This window comes from Lytechinus variegatus, chromosome 4 (assembly GCF_018143015.1).
Source record: "Lytechinus variegatus isolate NC3 chromosome 4, Lvar_3.0, whole genome shotgun sequence".
NCBI lineage: Eukaryota > Metazoa > Echinodermata > Echinoidea > Temnopleuroida > Toxopneustidae > Lytechinus > Lytechinus variegatus.
This window is the reverse complement of record NC_054743.1, coordinates 14,115,244-14,139,387: the sequence shown is the minus strand read 5'-3', so window position 1 is coordinate 14,139,387 and position 24,144 is coordinate 14,115,244. Positions and strand designations below refer to the sequence as shown.

General features: G+C 36.6%; 1 protein-coding gene across 1 annotated transcript in view; it reads left to right on the top strand.

The window, feature by feature from the left end:
- The window catches only part of LOC121412816, a 34,907-nt gene extending 11,640 nt beyond the window's left edge, over positions 1-23,267 (top strand). The window contains exons 2-4 of the mRNA XM_041605576.1: positions 13,503-14,193; positions 14,476-15,660; positions 18,966-23,267. Coding sequence (XP_041461510.1) covers positions 13,503-14,193; positions 14,476-15,660; positions 18,966-21,535 — 4,446 coding nt within the window. The 3' untranslated portion in view covers positions 21,536-23,267. The remainder of the gene's footprint in view (positions 1-13,502; positions 14,194-14,475; positions 15,661-18,965) is intronic.
- Positions 23,268-24,144: the final 877 nt, after the last annotated feature.

The following is a 24,144-nucleotide window of genomic DNA, read 5'->3' as shown; positions in this document are numbered from 1 at the left end:
GATTTATTTAGTATTCATAATTCATCTCATCTCATTCTCAAGACCACAAACAGGAACAAATGATTTTGATCCTTTACGTCATTTTGATTACTTAAGTGAGTTGAATCATGTTTTTAAAGGAAACCAACAAGGTCAAAAAATCACACTCTATAGGAAAGAGTATTTGAATATTGAAGATTAATGTTAAAATAATTTGTCAATGTGTTCTGTAATATTATGATTAAATTTGTTTTTAGATTTTCATGTTTATCATTCCTCTGGTTATCAATTCATTCTTAATTCATCTCTATAGGTTTTCTGTACCATTAACAATGACATTGAAGTATTTTGCTCTAAACAAACAGTGCTTGCTTTGGTTTGATCTTATGTTACATGTAACTATATGCAGGTACACTTCTTACAGGTAGGTCCGTCAGTTTGACATTCCAAAATCTTGATTACTATCTTGCAAGCTTATACATGTAGTTTTTACAGCATTTGATACTTCATCTAAATATTTTATTGATGGAGATCTTAACCTTATCATATAGTACAGAGATGCTACTTAAAAGCAGAGCATATACTATAGATACACCATGCGTAACAATATGAAAGGTCGCAGTAATTGGTGTACAAGTACTGTAGTGTAGGAAGTAGATGATTATATTTTACATTATTTGAGTTGAGGTACCATTACTGGAGTAATTTCTTCTTCTGAAGAGCCTTGTTAATGGCCATTATTAATCCATAATTTCTTTACAATTTCGCCAAATGCCTATTGCCTTTGTTCTGTTTGAATGCCCATGAGACAGCAGTCTTTGTTTTTCTGTATTGTGCTTGTGTTGATTTACAGTGTAAAGCTTGAAACTGAAACAACATTGGTCGATATATTCTCAGGAAATATATATTTTACTGATTTTTTTCGCTGTGAAGTTTCAATTCTCAAGTTGAATATTTTTTTCTTCATTAAATAACCATTGGTTGTTGAAAATAGAGATAAATTTGATAGATGCATATCACCCTTTCATCCGTATTAGGACCTAAATAATAATAGCATCATCAACAGCAACATAAAGATAAAAGAAATAATTCAGTCTGCTTCAGCACTGGTTTTCATCAAATACGGTGCTTGTTGCATTCACTCTGAAGGAAACACAATTATATATAATTCCAATTTCAAACACAGATTAAATTTTTATGTAATCACACAAAAAATATATATTAATTCCATTTCATCAGCCTGGCCATAATTAGTGCAAAAAAAGCCAAAATTGTTAGAATTTATATGAATTGCCTGTAGAGGGTAATCATGAATTCCCATGGGGAGAGTTGGTCCGTTCACAGTTTAACTCACTGGCAATTAATTTGTCACAGTACCTGCATGAGTGAGCAAGCAATGATCTGATATCCAGGCATACTTTGTTCAACGCAGGAGGTATGGTAGCAATAAATGAACAAATTTACCAGCAGGGTGACATGAGGAGAGAGAAAATAAGCCTGTAGCACAGCAATGATTTTTTTTTCAAATTTGTATGATTGCTTTGCGGAATGATGAGGAAGGGAGAGATGTGGAAGAGAGGATGGGGGGTATAAAGAACTAGAGAATAGAGTCGGAGGACAAGATCAAGTCGATTTCTTCAGATTTTTATCTGAACTGTTTGCTCATATTCATGATAGCAAGACAAAGAAAAAATTTAACAAAGATGCTGTGATTCCCCCTCCCCCATTGATTTCTTTTCTTCTATTTCTGAAAAATATGGGCTGAAATTCACCAAAAATCATGAGTGAAATGTCCAATTATTTTCTTTATTTTTAAGACATATGATTTTATGATGTTTGATAAGTTTGATATCAGTATTCTTTTATTGCAAGCAACACTGGACAATGGGCTTTTGTATTCAGAATTACATCTTGACTTCTATCATATTGTCAAGTGATCTCCAGGTGCCATAATTAAAGTGATTTGTTAACATTGGTTTGACTTTTGAAAAATATGAGCTAGAAGGTCACATTTGTCACCTGTGTCTCCCCAGAAAAGTTGCATTCAAAAATGATTATTTAGTGCTTCAAAAATTGAAATATAAAGTGACCGGAAATACCATCTTAATTTCATCCCATACACTCATGTGTACTATTTAGGCGTCTGTAAGACGCCTATTTACAAAATCGAGGTTTGCCTTGTAGTTTTAGCTTTTCATTCTCAATAATGGTTGTTTTCAGGGTTTATTAGTTCTAATACATGCACTTGTACACATGTTTCATCTTGGTTTGAGAATTTTTTAAATTGGCTGATCACAAAGTTAAACAATACCTTTAATGCAAGAAAATCTTTGGGATCTTGCCATATAAGGAAATTACACATTCACATGAATGGTTTATAAACATTATAACTCACAGAGAGGTCATGCAATATGGAATCATATTGACCCCCATCCTCCCCCACCAGTAACACCACGTCACGTGACTATGTTCCTCATGAGACAACATGATGGATTTGGAACAAAGACATTCTTTCAGAACTGTTTAGTTTTAGTGATTTCTTTATTTTCAAAGAAAATGTTCAAGCAGCTGTGAATTTAAGTGCTTCTGCTCAACCATGTTGCCACATGACATCTTGTAAATATTTATAAAAACGAAAGAATAAAAATTATTCCACGTTTCCATCTTTACATGGCAAGCACCTAAGATTCTTTTGATAGTTGGTAATTATGTTTTTTCTCCATTGTTCCTGGTGATCGGTTCTAAAATCTGAGGTTTACATTCAAGTGCTGAATTATTAGATATGAATAGAGACTCCATCTACAATTTGTTCGCAGGCATACCCCCTGCAACTGTCATCACCACATGATAATTATACTGTTTCTAACTTTCTATGCTAGAACAAAGGCATACCTATTGAATGGATTATGTGGGATTGACAATGGAAAGAGAAAGTTGTTTCGTAGGTGTTCTAATGAAATATTAAAAATATCACAATTCCTGTTCAAGCTTCCTATTGTTAACAGCATGTGATAATTGCATGTGATTTTGATTTTTCTGTGGACGAAAGGAAATAGTAATGCCATGTAAATCTAGCAGTAGTAGGCCCATTGAGGAGAAATAGAATCAATTCTATGATGTTTCTAATCCAACTTTTTTTTCTTTGAATTTAGAGGTGTTTTGGGACTTTATTAGGAGTCACTGGTCTTTGCACGTGGATGGCAGGCTGCTATTTTGGGAAGGATATTAGACCTTAGCCTTGCTCTCTTCCAAAGATCTTAAAGGTTAATAATATTGTTAAAGTTTAAATTGATGACCAGCTGCTTAGTCCCATGTGTAGTGTCTAATGATGGGATCTAGGTCTGTCTGCTGATTTGAAAAGTCCAATATTACAAATAAAAAATAACCTAAGTCATTAGATTTGCCAAAAGAAATTGCAAATGATCATGTTTGAACAAGTAATGGGGATTCACTCATGAAATGGATTTTAGTAATTTTTATTTTCTCAAGTTTTAATTCATTTTCATTGCTATATTCGGGTGGGTGTTTCATAAAGCTGTTTGTAAAGTTACGCAAGACGTTACGCACAACTGATGACCCTTTCTTGTGCCACTCCATCCCTATGTAGCTCATTTAGCACCTAACTAAGATCATGTTCCAGTTGTTTGTAAAGTTGTGCGTAGCTTTACGAACAGCTTTAGGAGTGCTTGATTGGGGGCATTCAAGAACAAAATAAGCTTGGTTACAAGATTTAGGTTTGCTGAAGCCAAGCAAGAATAACATATGAATCATCTGTTTGCCTAAGAACATTTGAAATACTGAGGGATAGGTTTTTGGCCCAAGACATAGCAATTATCTGTTGTTAATTGATATTTATGTCATTGTTAGGACAGAAGCTTTTGAATTAGCCTATTTGGTGGAAAACACAAGATGGAGTCTTTATGGAGGTGGTGTGGATAGGTTATCATGTTACATATGATACTAATTGGATGGTCGAGTGGAAGGACTTATGTGAGATCATTGAAATTGACCTAATGGTGGTATCCATTTCACATTCACTGATCTTAACCCAGCAATCAAGGGGCCAAAGTAAGCAATTTTACAAAGCTCTCACCTCAAGAGATTTCAAGGACCCGATTAGAGACCCTGTTCACTTTGAAAAGTTGAGAAAAATCATATGCGTGAAACCTCTTATTGATGTGCAATTTTACATAATAACAATATATGTAACATTAATATAGCACTTAATACAAATGTTTCTAAGCTTTGCATACTATTTCCCCGCCTCAGCACTGCTACCCTAATCAGACGCTTGAGCAATCAAAGAGTTCCTTCCTACTAGGTGCACATTTACTACACCTGGGTGGAGAGTGGCAAATGTAGATAAATGCCTTGCCAAGGGTCGCGAGTGCTATGGTGGGATTTGAACCCCGGACCTTGTGTGTGAAAGTCCAGAAACTTATCCACTGAGTCGCAACACTTGTTTATGTTTTGGGCATTGTTGCATCTTAGTTGACAATTTGCTTTCCCTTTCCATTAATTGTTCCTGTCTGGTTTTTAGTTAATAGTAGACCGATAGCACATTTACTCTCAAAGAGTTCAGGGGCCGATTGCACGAAAGGGTCTTTGCAAGGACCGTCTTTCGTGTCGCCCATCTTTAATGATGCGCCATGTGAAACGCATTTTAAATATATCATCTGCAAACATATTTCATTCGTCCGTTGTTTATAAAATGATTCGATATATCATGAAATTGTATAAAATTTGATTTAAAAGCAAGCTAACGAATCTTATTCTTTATCATAAATTTCAGAAACACCCCCGCTTATAGCGTATCATAAACGATGGGCGACATGAAAGACGGTCCTTGGAAAGACCCTTTCGTGCAATCGGCCCCTGGTTGTGTTGATGAAGTTCTGGTATAAGCTTAGTTCATGCATGGAGCTACTACTCTGTGTCAGCTCTATGGTTCATGACATAGCTTTGACACCCTATGGTTTTACGGTATGGTTTAGTTTGAACCTGATGACGATGTGAATGAGGTCTGAACTGCACCTTAGTCCAGTGCGCTCTCTCATCCACTCCCACCTGAAATCAGCACTTTGCCCTTAATCCCACACATATGCCCTAACCGTACTATTTGGGTCATGGGGATTTATGAAAACAGAGAGCGATAATAGGGGGCTATTTTGCTCCTATAATGCCTTCCAAAGGAGCGCAAGACGCAAGGTCATCACTCCGCACCTCAGCCTAATGAAAAACGAGGCTCTATTGACCAGTTTCCATCTTGATTTTCTCTTTTCTGTCCAATTGACATCTTCAGTTCCAGACACAGGATATCATGCTGGGCATTTACACGTTGTTTGTTCTGTAGTCCCAGTAATAGGACATCATGTGGTGTCCTTTCTCACAACCTTGCCAATCTGTGTCTGAGCTGATGTCTGCAAGGCATACAAAACAGTGTTTTGATAGAGCTGTGGTAGTTTGCTCTTGATTATAACACAATAGTGATAATTTTTTACACAAAGTCATCATTTTCCGGAGCAAAAAGATATGTGGGAAAGGACAGTTTTGTCCCTGAAATATAAAAAATAACTCCTGAAGATTATAGTTCAGTTCATTATAAGAAAGTAAATTTCAATATTTAGCAGTATATTTCTTCTGAAATATAAAAAAGATATTATGTTTCTGCATGGAGGTTTTTAATTCTTCAAAATTTATGCTCATATCAACCTTTTTACAAAGTGATGTTATTGTTATTACATTAGGAGGTTCATCATCAGATATTAAAATCTTAGCCACATCATCTAATCCATTATTCTTACATTTTAAAATTGAAAATACAGTAAGAAAATTCTCTCCTCAGAAAGATTATGCAATGTTGCACAGAATAAGAAACAACTACCATAAAAACTAAGAAATTGTGTATGACTTTTGAAGGTGTCCAATTCATGAGAGGATTTTTTTAAATCTAATATAATTGTAATGAGTGGCAGTGAGAACACTACTGATCTAATCTAGCAATGTTAACATAGCTCTGATATTATCTGTCCATGTGAATATAGTAGGCTAATTTTAGAGGAACTATCTGTATATAGACAGATACATAGGTCAACCAACTGTGACTCATCCTTGCTTTATCAGGAGAAATTGGAAGGAAAACTAGAGGGAGGCATGGGAAAATGTTCAGAATTGATTGAAGCTCAAGATTAAATTGTATTACGTGTGTACTATCTATGCAGGGAGGCTGTGAAATGTATTAAAAACTGAGAAAAATGTGAATAAACTATAGTGCGATGTAGTGTATTGTATTAAAATGGCAAGCAGTTTCATTCAGGATGCACATTTTTAATCATTGATTTAGATGCAGGGATAGATATCTTGTATTGTTTTTGTTTGCTAATGGGTATTGTTTCAACAATGGTCATTTTATCTTGTTGAAAAATGGGAGAAGTAGAGAGAGAAAAGAACGACAGAGAAACAGCAGAATTGTGAATTGACATGCAATAAAAGACAAAGAGACAGACAGACCGACACAGTGAGAGACAGAGAGATGCATACAGACAGATAAAGGAGAGAGAAGGGAGAATGCATGGGTGAATATTTGAATGTTGTGAGAGCATTAATGGTTTGAATAGTGATTAAATAAAATTCTGAAGAAAGGGAGAGTGATGAGAGCCCTATGCAAATCCTTGGAATCAGTCTTATTGAAAAATATGACACATGTGAAACAATTACTTTAGAAAGGCAAAAATACTAATTGAGCTGACTTTAGAAAGGCAAAATACTAATTTAGGCTGACATACAGTATCATAAGTGTTGCAAGAGACTAGTAATATTTAGTTTATTAACCAGAGAATTAGTTTTTCTTTCCAATTAAATGATTTGCATAATTGATGTGACTTAAGTAACCTGTAGCTCATTCATTTTCCATAGTGACTTACGACTGTCTGACTCTGAGAAAGCAAATGCCGTTTGCTGTGTAAATTTTAAGAGGATCCCAATTCATAAAACATACATGTGTATTTGTACGTTTTATACCGAGTATATTCACATTCAATAATTTCCAGTTATATGTCACAGCCGCGGGCATCAGAAATCATTCATGACTGCATGCCCAGCCCCCACAGCGGCCCTTTTGATTGAAATTCAGTGAGTACACATTGATAATCAAATCTTCCAATATCACTGAGGGAAAATGCAAACATAAACTCAAATAATGGTAATATAGTGTAGTGTTTGCTGAATTCAAGCTGGAATGGAGTCACGTATTGATTTTTCAATCACAAGAACGATCTGAGTGGTTTCCCCGTTATTCTTGATTGTGTCCGGCCATGTTCTATTTCCCTTGGGCATATTTTCCACCACTATACACCCTGCGCAAATGGCTATAGATGGGACTGAGGAATTGTTTCTCAGTATTATGTCTGGTAAAAGAGGAATTCACTATATTGTTATGCAAGTTCTCATACCTCCACGGTTTAATTTATTAATGCATTTGAATTTGCATTGGGGAAATAACTGCTATATCTTTATTTCTAATTCATCATTGTTTGTAAAAAAAAAAAGAAAATTTATTTCTATTTTTGAAAGCTACCTTTTTTGTGTTTGATATATTAATATTTTGCATGTAATGAAGAGAAGAAATTGCTTTCCTTTTAGAAGACAGAAATTACACTTGCATATATTGTTTCTGGAGTTACTAAAAACTTTCCAATCATAGATGGATATGGACATGTTTACAAATTGTGCATGCCAGTTTCTGACTCTTAAATTGAAAGCCTTTTAGCCCACAAGTTTAGGAGCTAAATTATTATAAAATTGTTTAAATCATCATTCTCTTTTTAATAGTTATGGGTAGTTTGGTTCAATCATTATCTTGTTTCATCATTTATTCTCATTTTTTTTATATATTTTCCTAACTTTTATATTTTTGTTTGCATGGTTGACTTACCCCTACCCTTCATCATCGTCCCCATGGTGGCTGTTTTTGCACCCCTCCCCCGCCTGCCTGCCTGCCCCATCTGCCTGAACAATGCATGGTAGGTATTATGCAATTTCACCTTCCTTTCTATCAATGTTGTTTCCATTTGCGTTTAATTTTATCTTACATTATTATATTATATTTTCATGCATGCCTGCATTCTCATAAAAATTGCATTTGGTGCCCGGTTTATCATCATGATTTTTTTTATTCATATACACAAGTGAAAACGACTCTCCAATTTTTGTTGAGTTTTCAGTAATTCATTTTTTTTTCATATTTGTGTGTATGTGTACATTATAGTCATCAACCTATCATGATTTTCTTTTTTAAATATTCACAAGCAGTAAGATATTTTTTATACAGGTATAAGAGCACTTCTTCCATAAGATAATGACATTTGAGAATGGAAGTGGTTCTCGTACAAAAAGTAGCTGTCAATATTATTGTTCCATTTGATTAAATGTTAAACTGTTATTCTCATTGATTTTAAGTCATTTGAATGGAATCATCATCGGAGCCAGAATGGCTAAAACGTCAAGATTGAGTGAATAATTCATGACTTATGAGTTATCCTCATGAAATAATGATTTTCAAAGAAAAGAAGTCTGCGATTTCTCTTATTTAAATGATGCTTTTTAAATGAATAAAACCTGACATTCCCTCCAATCCTTTTATAACTAATTACTCATGTGGGAGTAGCACATTATTCATCACACGCCCACTTTCAGTTATTACTGTCAAATTAATATATAAATATTGATGCTATGTATTTCATTGAAATGATGTACTACAGATCATTCCTTCAACTCCCTATCATATCACAATGAGTCTCGATATCGATACATTTATTGCGTTTATGGTCTACTTCATTGAATTAGTTCTCGTGTTGTGGGGAGATGCAAAAAACAACATTCTGATAAATAATGCATCTTCCACCTGATATTTCTAAAAGTTTACCCAAGTTCATTGCACCCATGTTGGTTTGAATTGGATACTGATTGCTATCGATTTGGGTAGTAATGTACTCAAATATGCAAATGATCGAGACTCCTGTTACAAAATTTGAGTTCCCTAGTTGCCTTGTAAAGTCTCCGAGGGTGCATTTATGCTCACTTGTAGGGACATGAGCATTTGAAACATACATGTTAGAAAAAAACATCTTGATAAAAGCAATCAAATTAGAGAAACATACATAATAAATGAAGGTTTGATGAATTTCCATGCTAGAATAACAAAACATGTGTTGTTTAAGTATTGATTTTGTGATGCTGATTGCAAGCTGCAGTAGATTCATTTGCGGTGTAATATCATTTTCTTATATCTTAACTTTTTTCAAAATAAATCCATTTCTGGTTGGTTGTCTAGTCTTCAATAAAATGCATTTCAATTTATAAAGCCTAAAAAACAGAAACAATAAAAAACAACAACAAAACAAAAAAGAAAATCACTAAAATCATAGCATAAACACACCGCAAAATATTGTGATATATTAATGCAGATATACTTTCATAATTGCAATACTGCAAAAAAAGATTTGTATGCTTGCCTTTCATTGAGTAATTCTACTTTTTATGAATAAGGAAAGCCAACTGTTATATTTCAACAATTTTTCTTGATATTTTTGAAATTTCCAGACAGATGGCAGGTCATAAACAATGCATGCCTGCCACTATCATATGAACCATTACCTTGTCTTTCCTCAGTTCATGCTGCAACCCCACACAACAACCAACAAATTTGGTGTTTACAGCGATGAATTAGGGGAGTGCTTTAATGAATTAGCAAGCTGACATACATGCTCAAGATGCAGCTCCACTTGTGAAAACAATCTAAATTCTGTGTTATTACAAATTTAAAACAATGGTGAGATGCAGCATTAATCAGGCAATGCTTTTGTTGTAGCATCATGTCATTTTCATGGTCTTTGTCATGTTACCAAAATTTTAAAAATATATTTTGTAATCTTGAGACAGCTGTTGTCTGATATCCTTCTCAGGTGCTGTCTGAGGAGGAAAAATTTTGAAATTTTCGAATTCTGTCTCTTTTTGTTCCTATAGTTTCTGGAAAGATTATAAGATTTTCTCATTCTAATTATGGAAACGAAATATTAGTTGACCCATTGGAAGCTTTATTTGCTAATGGACATTCATGAGATAGAGTTTAGGTTCTATTTCATCGTTTTAAGATATACCAATGTTTTTTTAGTTCAAGCATTCCTTTCTTTTTCTTTTCTTTTTCTTTCTTTCTTTCTTTCTTTCTCTCCTTACAATCACCTCTCCAATTCTCCCTCTTTCACACTCTTTACCCTCACCCTCCCCCTTTCATGTTTTCTCCTGAACTCCCCCCTTTCAGTGCATGCCTACCATAGCACCAACTGGAAGAAGCAATACTGATCTTAAACTTGATAAAACACTCTTTCAATGCATGCTCAAATAATAGATCTTTTCAGGTCTATTCCAGGTCTTAGCTATATCCTTTGAAATTTTAATTTAAGATTGTTATCTCCTTTCAACCATACACAAGAAGAATGGATAAAAATTTGTTTCAAGATTTAAAGGATAAAAACAGTGAAAGGGGGGTAAACTTGTTCAGGTGCAAAAACCTAACCTACGTGTATATGCCAATCTCTGGACCTGATCTCCATAAGATTTATCCTCTAGGGCACTATTCATTTATTCGCCGTTTGTCTTTCTTACAATCTGGGGAATTAAGTCACCCATTTATTTTGCCCCACTTTCACTCTACAAGTTGCTCATATGAGAACAATGCTTTCACAGGAGGAACTAGATCAATTTGAAGTCATTTGGAGTGTTAGCACCTCAATTAGCAAGAAACCTTTTCATAATTATGAAGATTGGATAAGGATCAGATTCTGGATTGGATTGGAAATTCTGCATTTGAAATTCACAAATATGTCTTGCTAAGAATTTCATTTGCTGCCACTTATCATGTAGAAGTTGCAAGGGTTTTATGTCGTATAAAGGGGAATGTAAGGGAAAGTTGTGCCTTGTAAGAGGGTGTACATAGTAAACAAAGGACACGTCAATTAGTCTGGGGTGGAGTTTAGGTTTAGTATAGACCTGCCCCTATAGGCGTACATACTTTACCTTGATCTATCGACAGGAAATACCTCCTTCATTTAAAAATCAATTGAGACTTTCCCCTAATCACCCTCCCTACCAAAGCATGCCGGAGGATCAATGGCGATATGATTCAAAGAGGAAATTGAGAATAATCTTTGATTTGTTGAACACTCCCCTCGCCACAAGTGAGATTTCCACCCTTCCTGATGAAAGTCATTTATAAGCCACAACTATTTGTATATAAGTGCTTGTTTATTATCAGGTTAAACTCTCTCGGGAAGAAGTAAAAGGAAAATGGTGTAATTAGCCACCATTATGGACTAAATGGATGAATTGATTGGTATAGGAAGTAATTCTGATTGATTAATGATTGATGAATATGAGCACTAGGCTGCTATTGTAAGTGTTAATTTTCATTTCATTTCATTTATTTTTTCCATTTCCAACAATCATTTACATTTACAATAGTTTTGTTACATACATCTTGATATAATTATAATCAATAAAACAATTATGTATAATACTCAAGATAACAGGTCGGAAACGGAGGAGGCTGCTAAAAAGCGAAGCTTGTAGGATGCAGCCTCCTATATTTTTTATTCATATAAGTGTGAAGTTTCACCATTGTAATGTTATGACATTCATAATGTATTAATGGCTTACTTAAAATGAGTGTTCTTAGTATTAATCATCTCCATAGCTGTTGCTTTTAAACAAAAAAATATGTTGGTTGTTTCCAATATCTATCAAAAACAAATTAATGTCCATGGTCACTAACCTCTAATACACACAAAGGTGTAATAATTCATAAGATAAACAATTGGTATAAGACAGTGGTTGAAATAGCAAATTGTTACAGATCTTTTAAATGTATGGAAATCATGAGCAATTTTCTTTACCACTTAACAATGCACTCTATTTTATGATTTAAGCAACAACAAAAAATCCCCAAAACGACAAACAACTCCCTCCCCCAGAAATTCTGGTAATCTTGTTACATGACAATCCCTGGCATAATACATTATTCACTTTTTGACTAACAATGCAGTAAAAGACCCAAGCTACTGCAGTACATCCCTGTGAACACAGGCCAATGACATTGAACCTTTTTGAAACACTAGAGGCAATTGAAGTATTCAGTAGCAACCTGATGATGATATAAGCTCTGCAGATCTATTACTTGATATCTGTTATTACTGATGGCCGTTTGAAAGAAACCACAAGTGTCAGAGCCGCTTAGCGATAGAGAGCCGTCATTTTGAATATGAAGATTCATTCGTAGATCGTCCATACTTTAACACTATTCAGGTTTGATTTAGCTCTTTGAAGCAATCGACTGCCATTGAGGATGCCTTGATAAATTGATAAATATCCCGATTAAATGGCGGAATAAAACCATATTAGTGCCCAGGATGGAAGTCTTATGAATCTCTGAGAGTCTAGAGAATTGCAGTCTTGAAGAGTAATGGATCCCCTTTGATGGCCACAAAGGCTTAATGCGATTGGACGGTTCAATAAAGCCGGCAAATTGGGGAGCATATTCACAAATGATTTGGAGGTCTCCTGAAACATAATCCAACTCTTTAGCTGAAAAAGCTTTTATGCAAACAGCCTACAGGGATAGAATATATATATATAATATTGAAAGAGTAGATTTGTAGGAGATGTGAGAGTTGCTGCATGAAAATTAAAAAGAAAATACATATATATGATTCCATAAACAAATAGGAAGTAAAAAATAAACAAGAACTCAAGAGATTCAAGAGAATTTTAAATCTTACCATGAAATTAACTGTATTTGTGAATCAAAATAATGATTCAGCCCAAAGAATTTTGATTACAAAAAATCCTTTGATTAGTATATCAGAACTTTAGAATCAAATTTAGTCAGGCTGGCGTGATGAAATCAAATTTGACAGGAAAATATAACCAGATATCATTGAGAAGATGCATGGGTAACATAGAAATGTTAAGATGATCTACAGGGACTGGATGAGAGATGGAAATGACTGCAGGATTAGTAATACGAAATGTTTGTGATCGCTAATGATAACTGTCATCCTAGAAAATTGTATTTCAATTGCAATTTGATATGAATCAAAATGTGTTTGCCCTGAAGGAGTCTTCATTTGACAGACATGTTTTTTTTCCACAGGTTTTTCCCCTTTTTCTCTCTTTCTTCAAAGACATGTATTGAATTCAAATATGATTTGATGAAGTCATATTGAAGCTACATGTAGGCACTGGTCAGATAAATTTTGTTTTGTTCATTTCTGTCCTTGTTTATTAAGCACTTCTTATGCTGTTTCTTTTAATCTCATGATATAAATCAAAAATCCATTTGCAGTACTATTTTTTGTATGTAAAAAACAAACATCACAGAAAAAGTGCTATGTTAAAAGGAGAATGATATCAGTTGTTACAAGTCCCATCTAACTAAATGTACCCTCTGTCTTGTCTTTTTAATAATACAGCGTGATATCATTCTACCATCGCCTGATCAGAAGAAAGAAAACTTGCCAAATCCTAAACGTACACAGCGCCCTCTATCAGACGGTGACATCCTCTCAGAAAGCTACCTCCAACGTCTCCAGAGTCCTCTACCAACTCCTGAAGAAGCCGTCCGACAACATGTGGGCCCCTCATCTCTGGTTACTGTGGACACATCAGGGACTGGGTTTGAGCGTATGGCAAACATCAGACGCTCCCTCACACTCACCTTCAGGATGTCCTCCAGGGGGAGGAAAGAACGCAGGGAGAAGAAGGCCTGGCGAAGAACAGTATCAGGTATCCCTCGGGAGGTGGAAGAGGAACTCAAGAATGGGCGTGCACGCTCGAACTCGGGAAGTGAATACACCAGTAGCTCTAGCGCTGAGTTTGAGGAGTTAAGAACTCAGAGTCTGGACAGGAAGCTGAAGTATTCTGTGCGGGAGTACAACAAGGCTTACGAAGCTCGGAAGGCTGCAGGCAAGGAAGGGAAGCCAAGTATTGCAGTTGTTGCTCCTCTCAGGAACAGGAGAAGAAACCGTCACTCACTTGGTGATTCCAGTAAATTAGAGAAGGCTCTGAACATGAATGGGTCTGCTTCACTTCCTAGAGGAATGGGACTACTAAGACCAAACTCAGTGCCACCAGGCAGTGCTATGGGAACTGTTCAATTCTCTGGTAAGTTCAACAATTTTCTTTCCTTTAACAAGCCAAATATTTCATCCCATAACCCGAAAATCAACTAAAATTCAGATTCCCAATTAGATAAGAAGGAAAATCTATTCATAGCTATTTGTATAGTTTATTCAATGCTATTTTCTTTAATCTCTGTAAAACGTTTTTATGTAAATCAGTGTCTTCTGTTCACAAAGTCTTGACTGAGGGTGTTGTGTAAAGTATGGCATTTATTCTGCTATAACAATCACTTTGTTTTGTATTCTTTCTTATCTACTCATTCAGGTTCTTCTGCTGACAGCTCAATGGAGAGGATCTGGCAGACATCGGCAGTTAACAGGCTCAATGAAAGTGCTGAATCACGTAAGCACTCTGGTAACCTGCGGAATGGCAAGCCTAAACTCTTCCTCCCACAGATGTCTCACTTACCGAACGCAGTGATCACCACCCAGTCTTACGTGAAGCCCATCCCTACAGAGACCACAGTCATGTCAAAGGCCAATGACCAACATCCAAAACCTCACCAGCAACATCTTCGTCCAGATCCTGCGGAACTTGCAGCTTCGGTTAGGCTAAGGATGCAGAAGTCCAGCTTACGGAAAGAGGATAGGAGATCCAGTTCAGGAAACTGGAGCGGAACAGACAGCACAAGAACATCAGTGTGCTCAGAACAGGACAGTCAAGTTACTCCTCCAGCTAACATGGATGCATCCCCTTCAGATTCTGCAGTGTCATTGTCCAATGAGGTAGAATGTTCCCAGGGAACGCCTATTGCTCCTTGTGCTAATTCATCATTCCCTGGGTTAATCAATGGAGATGGTTCTCGTCCCTGCTTCCTTCCTGTTCAAAAGTCGTCCCTTAGTTCCTCTAGTGGGAGTCCAACCCCAACAAATGAAATAGAAGCAGCAGGTGGAAACTTCACCAGATTAGACACTGAGACATGGTTAAAGAGTGTGGGTGCCTCCACGGGTCCTTCACCTGCTTCTGTACATAGTAAACCAGAACTTGGTAACACGGCCCCTTCTGTTAAAGGACAACTCAAACCTCAGCTATCCTTTGGTGATTCCTCCTCAGAATCTTCAGTGGAGAATGCAGCAAGTATTGTCTCTGATAACACTTCCTTAGACCTTGATGCTTATTTTGGAGACTCTGCTGAAGAATTCCCTGACACAGACAGTCTTTCTGCATTCTCTGTTGATCAAGAAGGGTACTGGACCTCGATGCACTCTGACTGTGGACTCTCTCCAAAGCATACCAAGCACCCTACAATCCCTGAGCATCCACAGAGTGTTGGTTATGACTATGACATCGCAGCTCACTACAAGGGTAAGGAAAGTCGCAGAGGGTTCATCACACCAAGGAACAAGGTATCCAAGGACAGCAATCAGCAAGCTCCACCTCTACCCACAAGGGATGATTCTTTCTCATTAGATGCCCATCTTGGTAACCTACAGCTTCAGCCTCACTTAGGTAAGAATGAAATGAAAATTTCAGGACTACTATTTAAAACATTCTCATGTCCTATATCGTTTTCAGTCCCTCTTCATAATTAATTATTTAAGGTTCAATGTCATGCATATCAGGGAGATGTTCACCAAGACTTCGGTGTGACTTAAAAATTACTCTCAAATTGTTTGCAGTACAATGCAACCCCGCATTAGTCAAACATTTGTCAGTGAACATGCACTTTTACTTATGCATCAAAGAAAGTCTGTTAGATATCAAGTATATTTTGGTACCTAAGCATGATTTAGTTACACTTTTTGTGAAACAGACCCCAGCCACAGACCACATTTTTGAATCGTGGGATTGTGTTGCTCCCTATTTATTCAGTGTTTAATAATTTTATTTTGTTTGATGCATTGGTATAGTTGTCATACAGTAGTCAGTTATAGATCCAAACAAAATATTAACCATCATACCTAAACTATAATACCCTGATTGTAAATGATAAATCAATTGAAAATACCTTACCAAAACGGCCGGTTCACAAAGAATTTCTTATATCTTTGTTTTTGTCTCTCTAACAACATAACTTTCATGAAATATTGCTGGTCCTTTATTCCTGAAAGACAAATATCTTGACAGTTCCTTGGCAAGGGAAATGTACACCAAGTACCTGAACAGCCTAAGGCGTTGCGACTTCATTTCCTTCAACATTTTGTAAGATGGTTAGGGAAGATTGGAATTTGCAAATGCATCAGTATTCAATGTCTTTTCAAAGAATTTCTAGTTTTTCAGTATGAATCAATATTTTCTAGATATGGGGGATTTTCAAGACAGTGTTATGTGTAGATTTGTTCAATTACTAAAATATTTTGGGGTGTAGTCTTTCAAATAATGAAGTTTTTGTTTAAGAATTTACAATGATTGTGCACATATCCATTTGAATGCACCTGAAGTATATGACCAAATGACTTGCATCAAAACAATTCAGATTGGAAATAGATAATTGAATGGATTTCAGCAGGTCCATTTTAGTATAGATGTCATGTTCTGCAACCTAACATGAATGTGCATACCAATTCCTCTTGTAGATGTACATGTATGTGTGCATGTACCAAACTGCCTGTTGAGTATCTCCTTGATGAACATGTTAGGGGTACCTGACCTGATTCTAAATGATATGATAAATTCAATGATGAACGCTTGACTTGTTCACCACCATCAAACCAATGTCCTGTGGTGTTTCTGTAATTGATGCCAAGCTCACTGATATATAACACATCTTCTTTCCTTGCCTATCCTTCTCGATCTTTGACCATCATATATCCCATAACTTTCTTGTTCTTCTATAAAATAAAACACTTATTGGGTATTAGGGGGAATGATTTATATTTTGTGTTTTATCTATGTATGTATTTTGATTGTACTGATATTTGTATGTTTTTTTACTCGATTTGTGGAAAATGAATTTGATTTTGATTTGATTTGATAACGGTCCAAGATAATGCATATCGTTGGACCAGGGCCTCGTCTCACAAAGAGTTGCGATCGATCAGATCAACCACAACTATGGAAAGCCAGCAACATCAACATCTAAAATGCATGTTTGTTCAAAATAATTCCCAGATATGATGCATATTTATACATTCATTGTTTCCTTGAAAATTCAGTGTGCTACTCTTTATGTACATAAGACATTATGAGAATTTCCTTATATAGCTGAGGTTGATTGGATCAATCAGAACTCAGATGATTACTTTGAGTATTCTCCTTACACAACACGCCATTTAACAATGTCACCTACAATTTAGCTATTGGTCATTTGACTGGGCATTTTCCCTGCTATAAGCAGTAAACTCAAATCTTCCTTTTTTGATATGATTCATCTGGTAAATGGTATAAGATCTTTGCATTATAAACCCCCAGTATTTTTTAAGGGTGAATGTCAAACAAGGCTACTGTGCTATACAGTGCACCCTAGAAAAAAAGGAAAACCAAGATACCCAGATATTTTTTCCAATTTACGAAAAATTAGTAATAATATTATTTCATTGAAACCATCAAAGATAAATTTCTGTCATCTATTTTGATACTTTATAATATAAAAAGACATGAAGTAGAACAGTTTGAAATTTCAATGTAAAAAAATCAACAATAAATCTATGAGGTAAGGGTTTTAGAGTCTTTTTAAACATTTTTTCCCCAAAAGGAATAGGGGGGTGCAGGCCCGGAAGGGGGAGGGGTGGAGCACATAATCAAGTTCCGTAATTCCAAGCAATCAATCAATGTAAATTTGCATAATGACCACTTTGAATTGTATGATTTAAGTAGAATAGCAGTCAAATATTGTTCAGATTATTCAATTCCTACCCAAACTATACTCTGGCTTTAAGTCATTTCACATTCTAAAATAACTAAATTTTTCTGTTCAACTTCCTCAGTATGGCCTCATTCTGTCAAATTATATTGACAAGATGGAGAGCATTGGCCTGGAGACATTTCTGTGCTCAAAATCATGTCATATCCTTAGAGGATGAACAAACCTTTATGTTGAAATGTTGTTATTCAAACATTTTTTTTTCATATTGAGTAAATTGGAGGTGGTTTGTTAGAAATTCTATTTGTGTATGATGCTTGTGTATTTTCTTTTAAAAAATGAGCCTTTATGTTTTTAATGTGGGTTGTATAACCGGGTCCCATTGATTGCTTGAATATTACTATTATAACATCAGGGGTTGTTTCACAAAGATTTAAGTATGACTTGGAGTGCTACATTAAATGCCTAGTTGCGTGCGTTATAAAAGACATGACCGCTTTGGTCAGTTAATGCCAAGAGAACGCGCACTACCACGTATTAATCAATAAGATTGCGCGTTGCATATCATGTATGCGTTGGCATTTAAGTGCGACTTAAGTCATACTTAGATCTTTTTGAAACACCCCCCTGATGGTAATTTTTACTAATCTGTGATTGCGATCAGCTGTTGAGCATTGTCACCATAGTAGTTACCATTGGACGGTAAAGTTACCATGATAGTAAATTTAGTTTAACAGGTTCCGGGACACTTTCTTCATTGTGAAAGCTTATCCAGTCACTATCAATATGTTTTTAGTATGAAGTAAGGTAATCCTGTTTTCTGAAAAGAGATACCCTTTCTTCAATTTTTTGCAAAACAAAATCCTTTGTAGTTATGAAAGAATATGTTGTTTCTTCTTATTCTAAGTAGTAGTCCCAAATACAGTCCTTTAATGGCAGTATACTTGTTGCCATCATTTACCCTACCTTTTTACTGAAACATTTGTGTTTTTATTTTCTCTGTTCATAATAGATGGCAGTCCATTATCCATGGATTCTTCATCACCTTCAAACCAAACCCTCACCAATGATTCGGATGGAAGTCGAAGTGTGACACCAGCTCCAAGCGACATGTCAGACGTCAGCAGTGCCAGCTACGATCTTCCACCTCCTCTGTGTAGCCCTAATGATCCTCAGATGTACAGCTTGGGCTATGGAGTGGCAAATAAGGCTACAGGGATACCTGGAGGGACAGCATCCACCAGCAGACAGGCTCCAATCAGTGCTCTCAGTATGGCCTCCGGGGTTTCCTCCAATGGGTTGCAGTATACGCAGTCCTTGATCAACGGTGTCAGTAGGTTATCAGAGGCATCCCCTGCAGCCACTAGCTCTCAGCAGACCAGTGGACAGAACATGGTTTCTATTGGTCTTCAGAACCACTTCCCTGCAGTTTCCTCTGCGGCTCCTTGTGCTAGCCAGGCCTCAGATTTCTGGGCTACACCTATACCAGGGGCAATGCTGAAAGCAAGAGAACGTTTCTACGGGTTTAAACCATCACCTCTTAAGCCTGAGCAGCAGAACAGCCAAGCAACAACTGAATCTGACTCAGATACTGTGACACCGGTCACTAGTCCAAGGACTCCTTCTGATTCAAACAATATGTTCTTTGGTATGTACCCTGGGAGTTACAGTGTTATAAGAAAGAAATCAAAGGACAGTACCTACACCATCTATTCAAATGGAATGAGTGCTAGTCTTATCAATAAACCCGCAGATGTGATCTCACCTACAAACTCTTTGGATAGGAAGCAAAAATTCAATCGATATGTATCTGACTTGCAAGCGCAAGCACCTCAGGCGTATGATGCACTGAGCCAGCTCAAGGCAGGTGAAGAAAGAACCAAAGCAATGTCCAGGGAACAGAGAGCAGAGATTCTGGAGCAAATGAGGAAGTCAAAATCTGGTGGGCGCAGCAGCAGTATGGCCACACCTCCGGCAACTCCAACCTCCCCACCAGTCATACCCACGACCAGTAATGTTTCAGCATTGCTGGCAATATCTTCTGCTTCAGAGTCACCTCTTAATAAGGAGGAAGCAAGGACAACTTCCTTCAGGACATCCTACAAAGAGGGTATAGCCGCCAAGAACCTTGACCCTGACAAAGCCATCATCCATGCAGCTAAGAGACTAGAAGACAACCGTACTGAACCAGATCCTGAGCAAGCAGAAGCTGAACAGACAGACGGAAGTTCTGCCGAATCAGGTAATGTTGCAGGACGCCCAACAACTCCTAAGAATATAGCTGTAGATACTGCAGACGATCCTGAGGAATATACCCCATATGTGTTCGACCCTCAGCGGCAACCAGGTAGCTCTATATTGAAAGGGAGTGCCAAGAAAGACGATCTCCATGCCAGGATTCACAAATCAAAGAAAAAGTTGAATATCTCTACAGATCCCTTCGAAGATACAACTATAGGTCAAATGATGGCTGCTGATTCCCCTTATGACAATGTTCCCCCCAATATAAGAACTATTCGCTTCTCTGAGACTGTAACAGTAGAAAACACTCCTGTCCGTGTGTGTTTAGTTTCAGGTAAACCAAGAACTAATATGAGTGACTTTAAGGCGCTATTGCAGCAGCAATCTCAGCCGATAGGTTCTAGGACAGTATCTGCATGCTATGCATTGAATGTAAAGGGTAATGTCAAAGGGCCTAGGAATGCAGAACTCTTGTATCGGGGCATCTTACAGGAGGAAGATGACACAAGAAAGGCAGAAGATGATAAAGATTCTACAGATAGTCCTGTCCCAGAAAGAAAGATTGTGACTGTTAGTGACTTGAAAAATGCCATGGCATCGGCAAGGGGCAATGTTAGGATGGTGAATGTGGAGGAAGCTCGAGAAAAACATGAAATTGTGAACAAATCTAGTTGTGCAACAGTGACTGCCATACCAGAAATCTCATCACTTCCAATCAGGGAAACTGTGATAAATGGCTCAGATGACTCACCAGAGAGTGATGTAAAAACAACAGAAGAGACTGTATCGAATCACTCACCTGCTTCTTCAAGTTTGGGTACAAGTACAGATGATCATTGTAAGAATGGTTGTGAAGCATCAGGTACACCTGAGACAATACCCTTGAATAACAACAACAACCATAACACAGATTCCATCCATGCTACATCGGCAGATATTCCTCCTGTCAACATCCTCAAGAACAATGTCACTCCTGAAGTGTATCCCACTCTTGCCACGGTGGTGGAGTCAGCCCAGGAAAGCAGTGAGGACTCTACTGTAAAGCGCATTCCCAAGCATTCCTGGTCCGATACCGATCTCAACCGTTCCAACCTGATGGCCGCTATCAGGGATCGAGGAAAGCAGGTGGACCAGCGGGAGGCAGCTGTAGCCAGACTGGAGGAAGCAAGAGATGCCGGGAAGAAAGGCAGTCCGGTAAGACGGGCCATGCCTGTCAGTAGGTCGGAAGGTAGTATCCATTCTATCCTGGACTCTGTCAAACACTCGATACAGAAGATGTCGCCGAAGCATGAAGCTCATGATGGAACGGATATGGATTATCCCTCTGATGCTTGGGATTAAGTGTATTTCATGAACATATTTCCTTACCAGCTGAATAACCCTTTTGTATGAATACAACAGATACAAGGTCGGAACCTAGAACTAGAGTTGCTTAACTAAGAAATGAAGAAAAGGAATTTTCTAAGTTCTGTCAGATATTTATTTCTCCTCATTTCTTTCTTCCAAGCAAAGAAAATATTTATATGTATGTTGTACATGTTACACACCAGAAAGAAATTATTTTTAGTTTTTATATGACGATCAGTTTACCACTTGCGAAACAGAAATTATGTATCCATTGACAAAGACAGTTCGTATTTTATAGTTCATATGTACTCAGTGATTTTTTTATTTTCAATCTTTTAATTATTGGTTTTAATTGTTGTATAAATTGTTTTAATTGAACATAGATCATGACAAGAGATATTTCAAAAGTTTAATCTTATTTCAAAGCATTTCATGTTCATATCAGTATTTTTAACCAAGCTTTCTTTAAACCCCTTTTTCAAGATAACGATGATCAGGTTTTCTTCCTAAGATTTCATCAGTTTCACTGCCACTTTCATTCATTTTTTTTTTACAGAAATTGTCCTTCCTTGATATGGTGGTTTTTGATTATCATACAATCAAGTTACATTGTGTATTTTTTTTTATATGAAATTGTTTTATTGTTAAACAGTAATTCATCATATTTACATAGTAAGTCTTAGATAAGTGCAATCTTCCTAACAAATGTAGTCAGAAACAACCCTAATACCTATATTGCTTTCTGTATATTTCTTGCCCTTTTATTATAGCTTTTACATTATCCTTTTAAGCAACAAATAAAACTAGTCATCCATACTTTTCTTCCTGTTACTACCATTCAAATGTTTAACATGATCATTGTAAGCTGTATCAATTTGATGTGATATGACTCAATTTTATGAAGCCAATTAGCATGTATGTAATCTTTTTTTTAAACTTTTGTGTATGTCAAAATCATGGAAGACATGTTTTATTGTATATTTTTTTAATGAAATGTTAGTAATCCCCATTTCTGTGTGGTTGACCATGGGGTGTACAACATGTTTTTTTTTTTTTTACATTGCATTAGTTTGAATACCTCTCTCTTTGGATCAAAACTTTTGAAGCGTTGGTAAATTTAAATTTTTACCTGGCTTATGTTTTCAAAATAGATAATCAAAAATTTCAGTAATTCCTTTAATTTTAAAATAAATCAATCATGATAAACAGTAATTGATTCATTCCCTAATGGAAGTGATTCAGGTTTATAACATTTTTAAAATGTATCTTTCTTTGTAAAGCTGCCAAGCAATCAATTTTTTTTTAAGATCAATATATGAATGACATGAATGTTATATGAAAGCTGACAGCAGAGTGAGCAATCTTCCTCTTAACATCTGGCAGTGATCTAGGGCCTGCTACACAAGGTTTAGCAATTGATCATACTAGGTGGTTTCAAACCGCCTCGATCATAAGAATCCCTGTTAAATTACGAGAACTTTTTTAGGCTAAAAAATACCCATTAATTATTCCTGCATTCACACTGCCCTGAAACACCCTTCGGGATAAGTTCCTGAAGTTACGTGCATGCGCTGATCTGGTCTGATAAGCAAGCGAGGCATGAGATTCAAAACCACTAGCTCAGCAGTCACCCACAGCGCCTGCGTCCAAAGACACGCTGGGCTAAAAGTTCCTGTAAATTGCTTTTGACATTGCCAAAATACCTGCGACCTTGGGAAAATCCCTGCGAAAGTTCTCGTAGTTTCGCCAAGTACCTACTATTTAGTGGGTATTTTCTTTCAGGTAAATTACGCATAGTTTGCTTTCACATTACTAAAATTCCTGGTATTCTCTGATCGGGGTGAATTTCCTGATCAGAGAATACCTGGAACTGACGAACTTTGAGGCGGTCTGAAACCACCTACTGTTGCCTTGTCAATTTGATTTTACTCAATGAACAATATGATCAAGGATGAAAAACAGCTCTATGATCAAGCACTAGGTTTTGTGATACAGGGCCCTGCTGACCGGCTGTAAGCCCCTTCATCAATGTGTCATTGTCTCCAGAGAGCCTTTCCATACATTCAGAAGTTCTTAGATAAATTCTGTAGGTCTTAAGTGTGCATGTACACTTTCCATTTTCATGCCAAAATTCGACTTTTAGTTCAAATGTCATGCAAGACATGGTTGCATAGTTTCTCATTTTCATTTAAATGCTGATCGTAAACTCACTAAGAGTAGCGTGTAAGATCTTTATTCCCCAGAAAGAAGGTCTTTCGGGAAGCGCAACATGACTTCAATTCTAAATGCGTTTGAATGACGTCATTACAAATGTGTTTCTGGTTTGATCAAGATGGCAGCATAAAGACAACACTCTTCTAAAAAAAAAGTAACATGAATAGTACTCCATTAAAATAGGTTTGTGATGAGCATTTCTAAGCACCCATTCTTATGCAAAAGAAGCAGAAATGCTCACTTAAAAGAAAGCTTCCTTCCCCAAAATAGTGCCGATATGTAGAATTCAATTTACCTTAAAAAAGCCCCCATCTCTTTAATTGCCTTGACTGGTTTTGATGCAGTTTCGTTGTCGTAACCGTGACATCACGGACTAGCATGTGAACCTT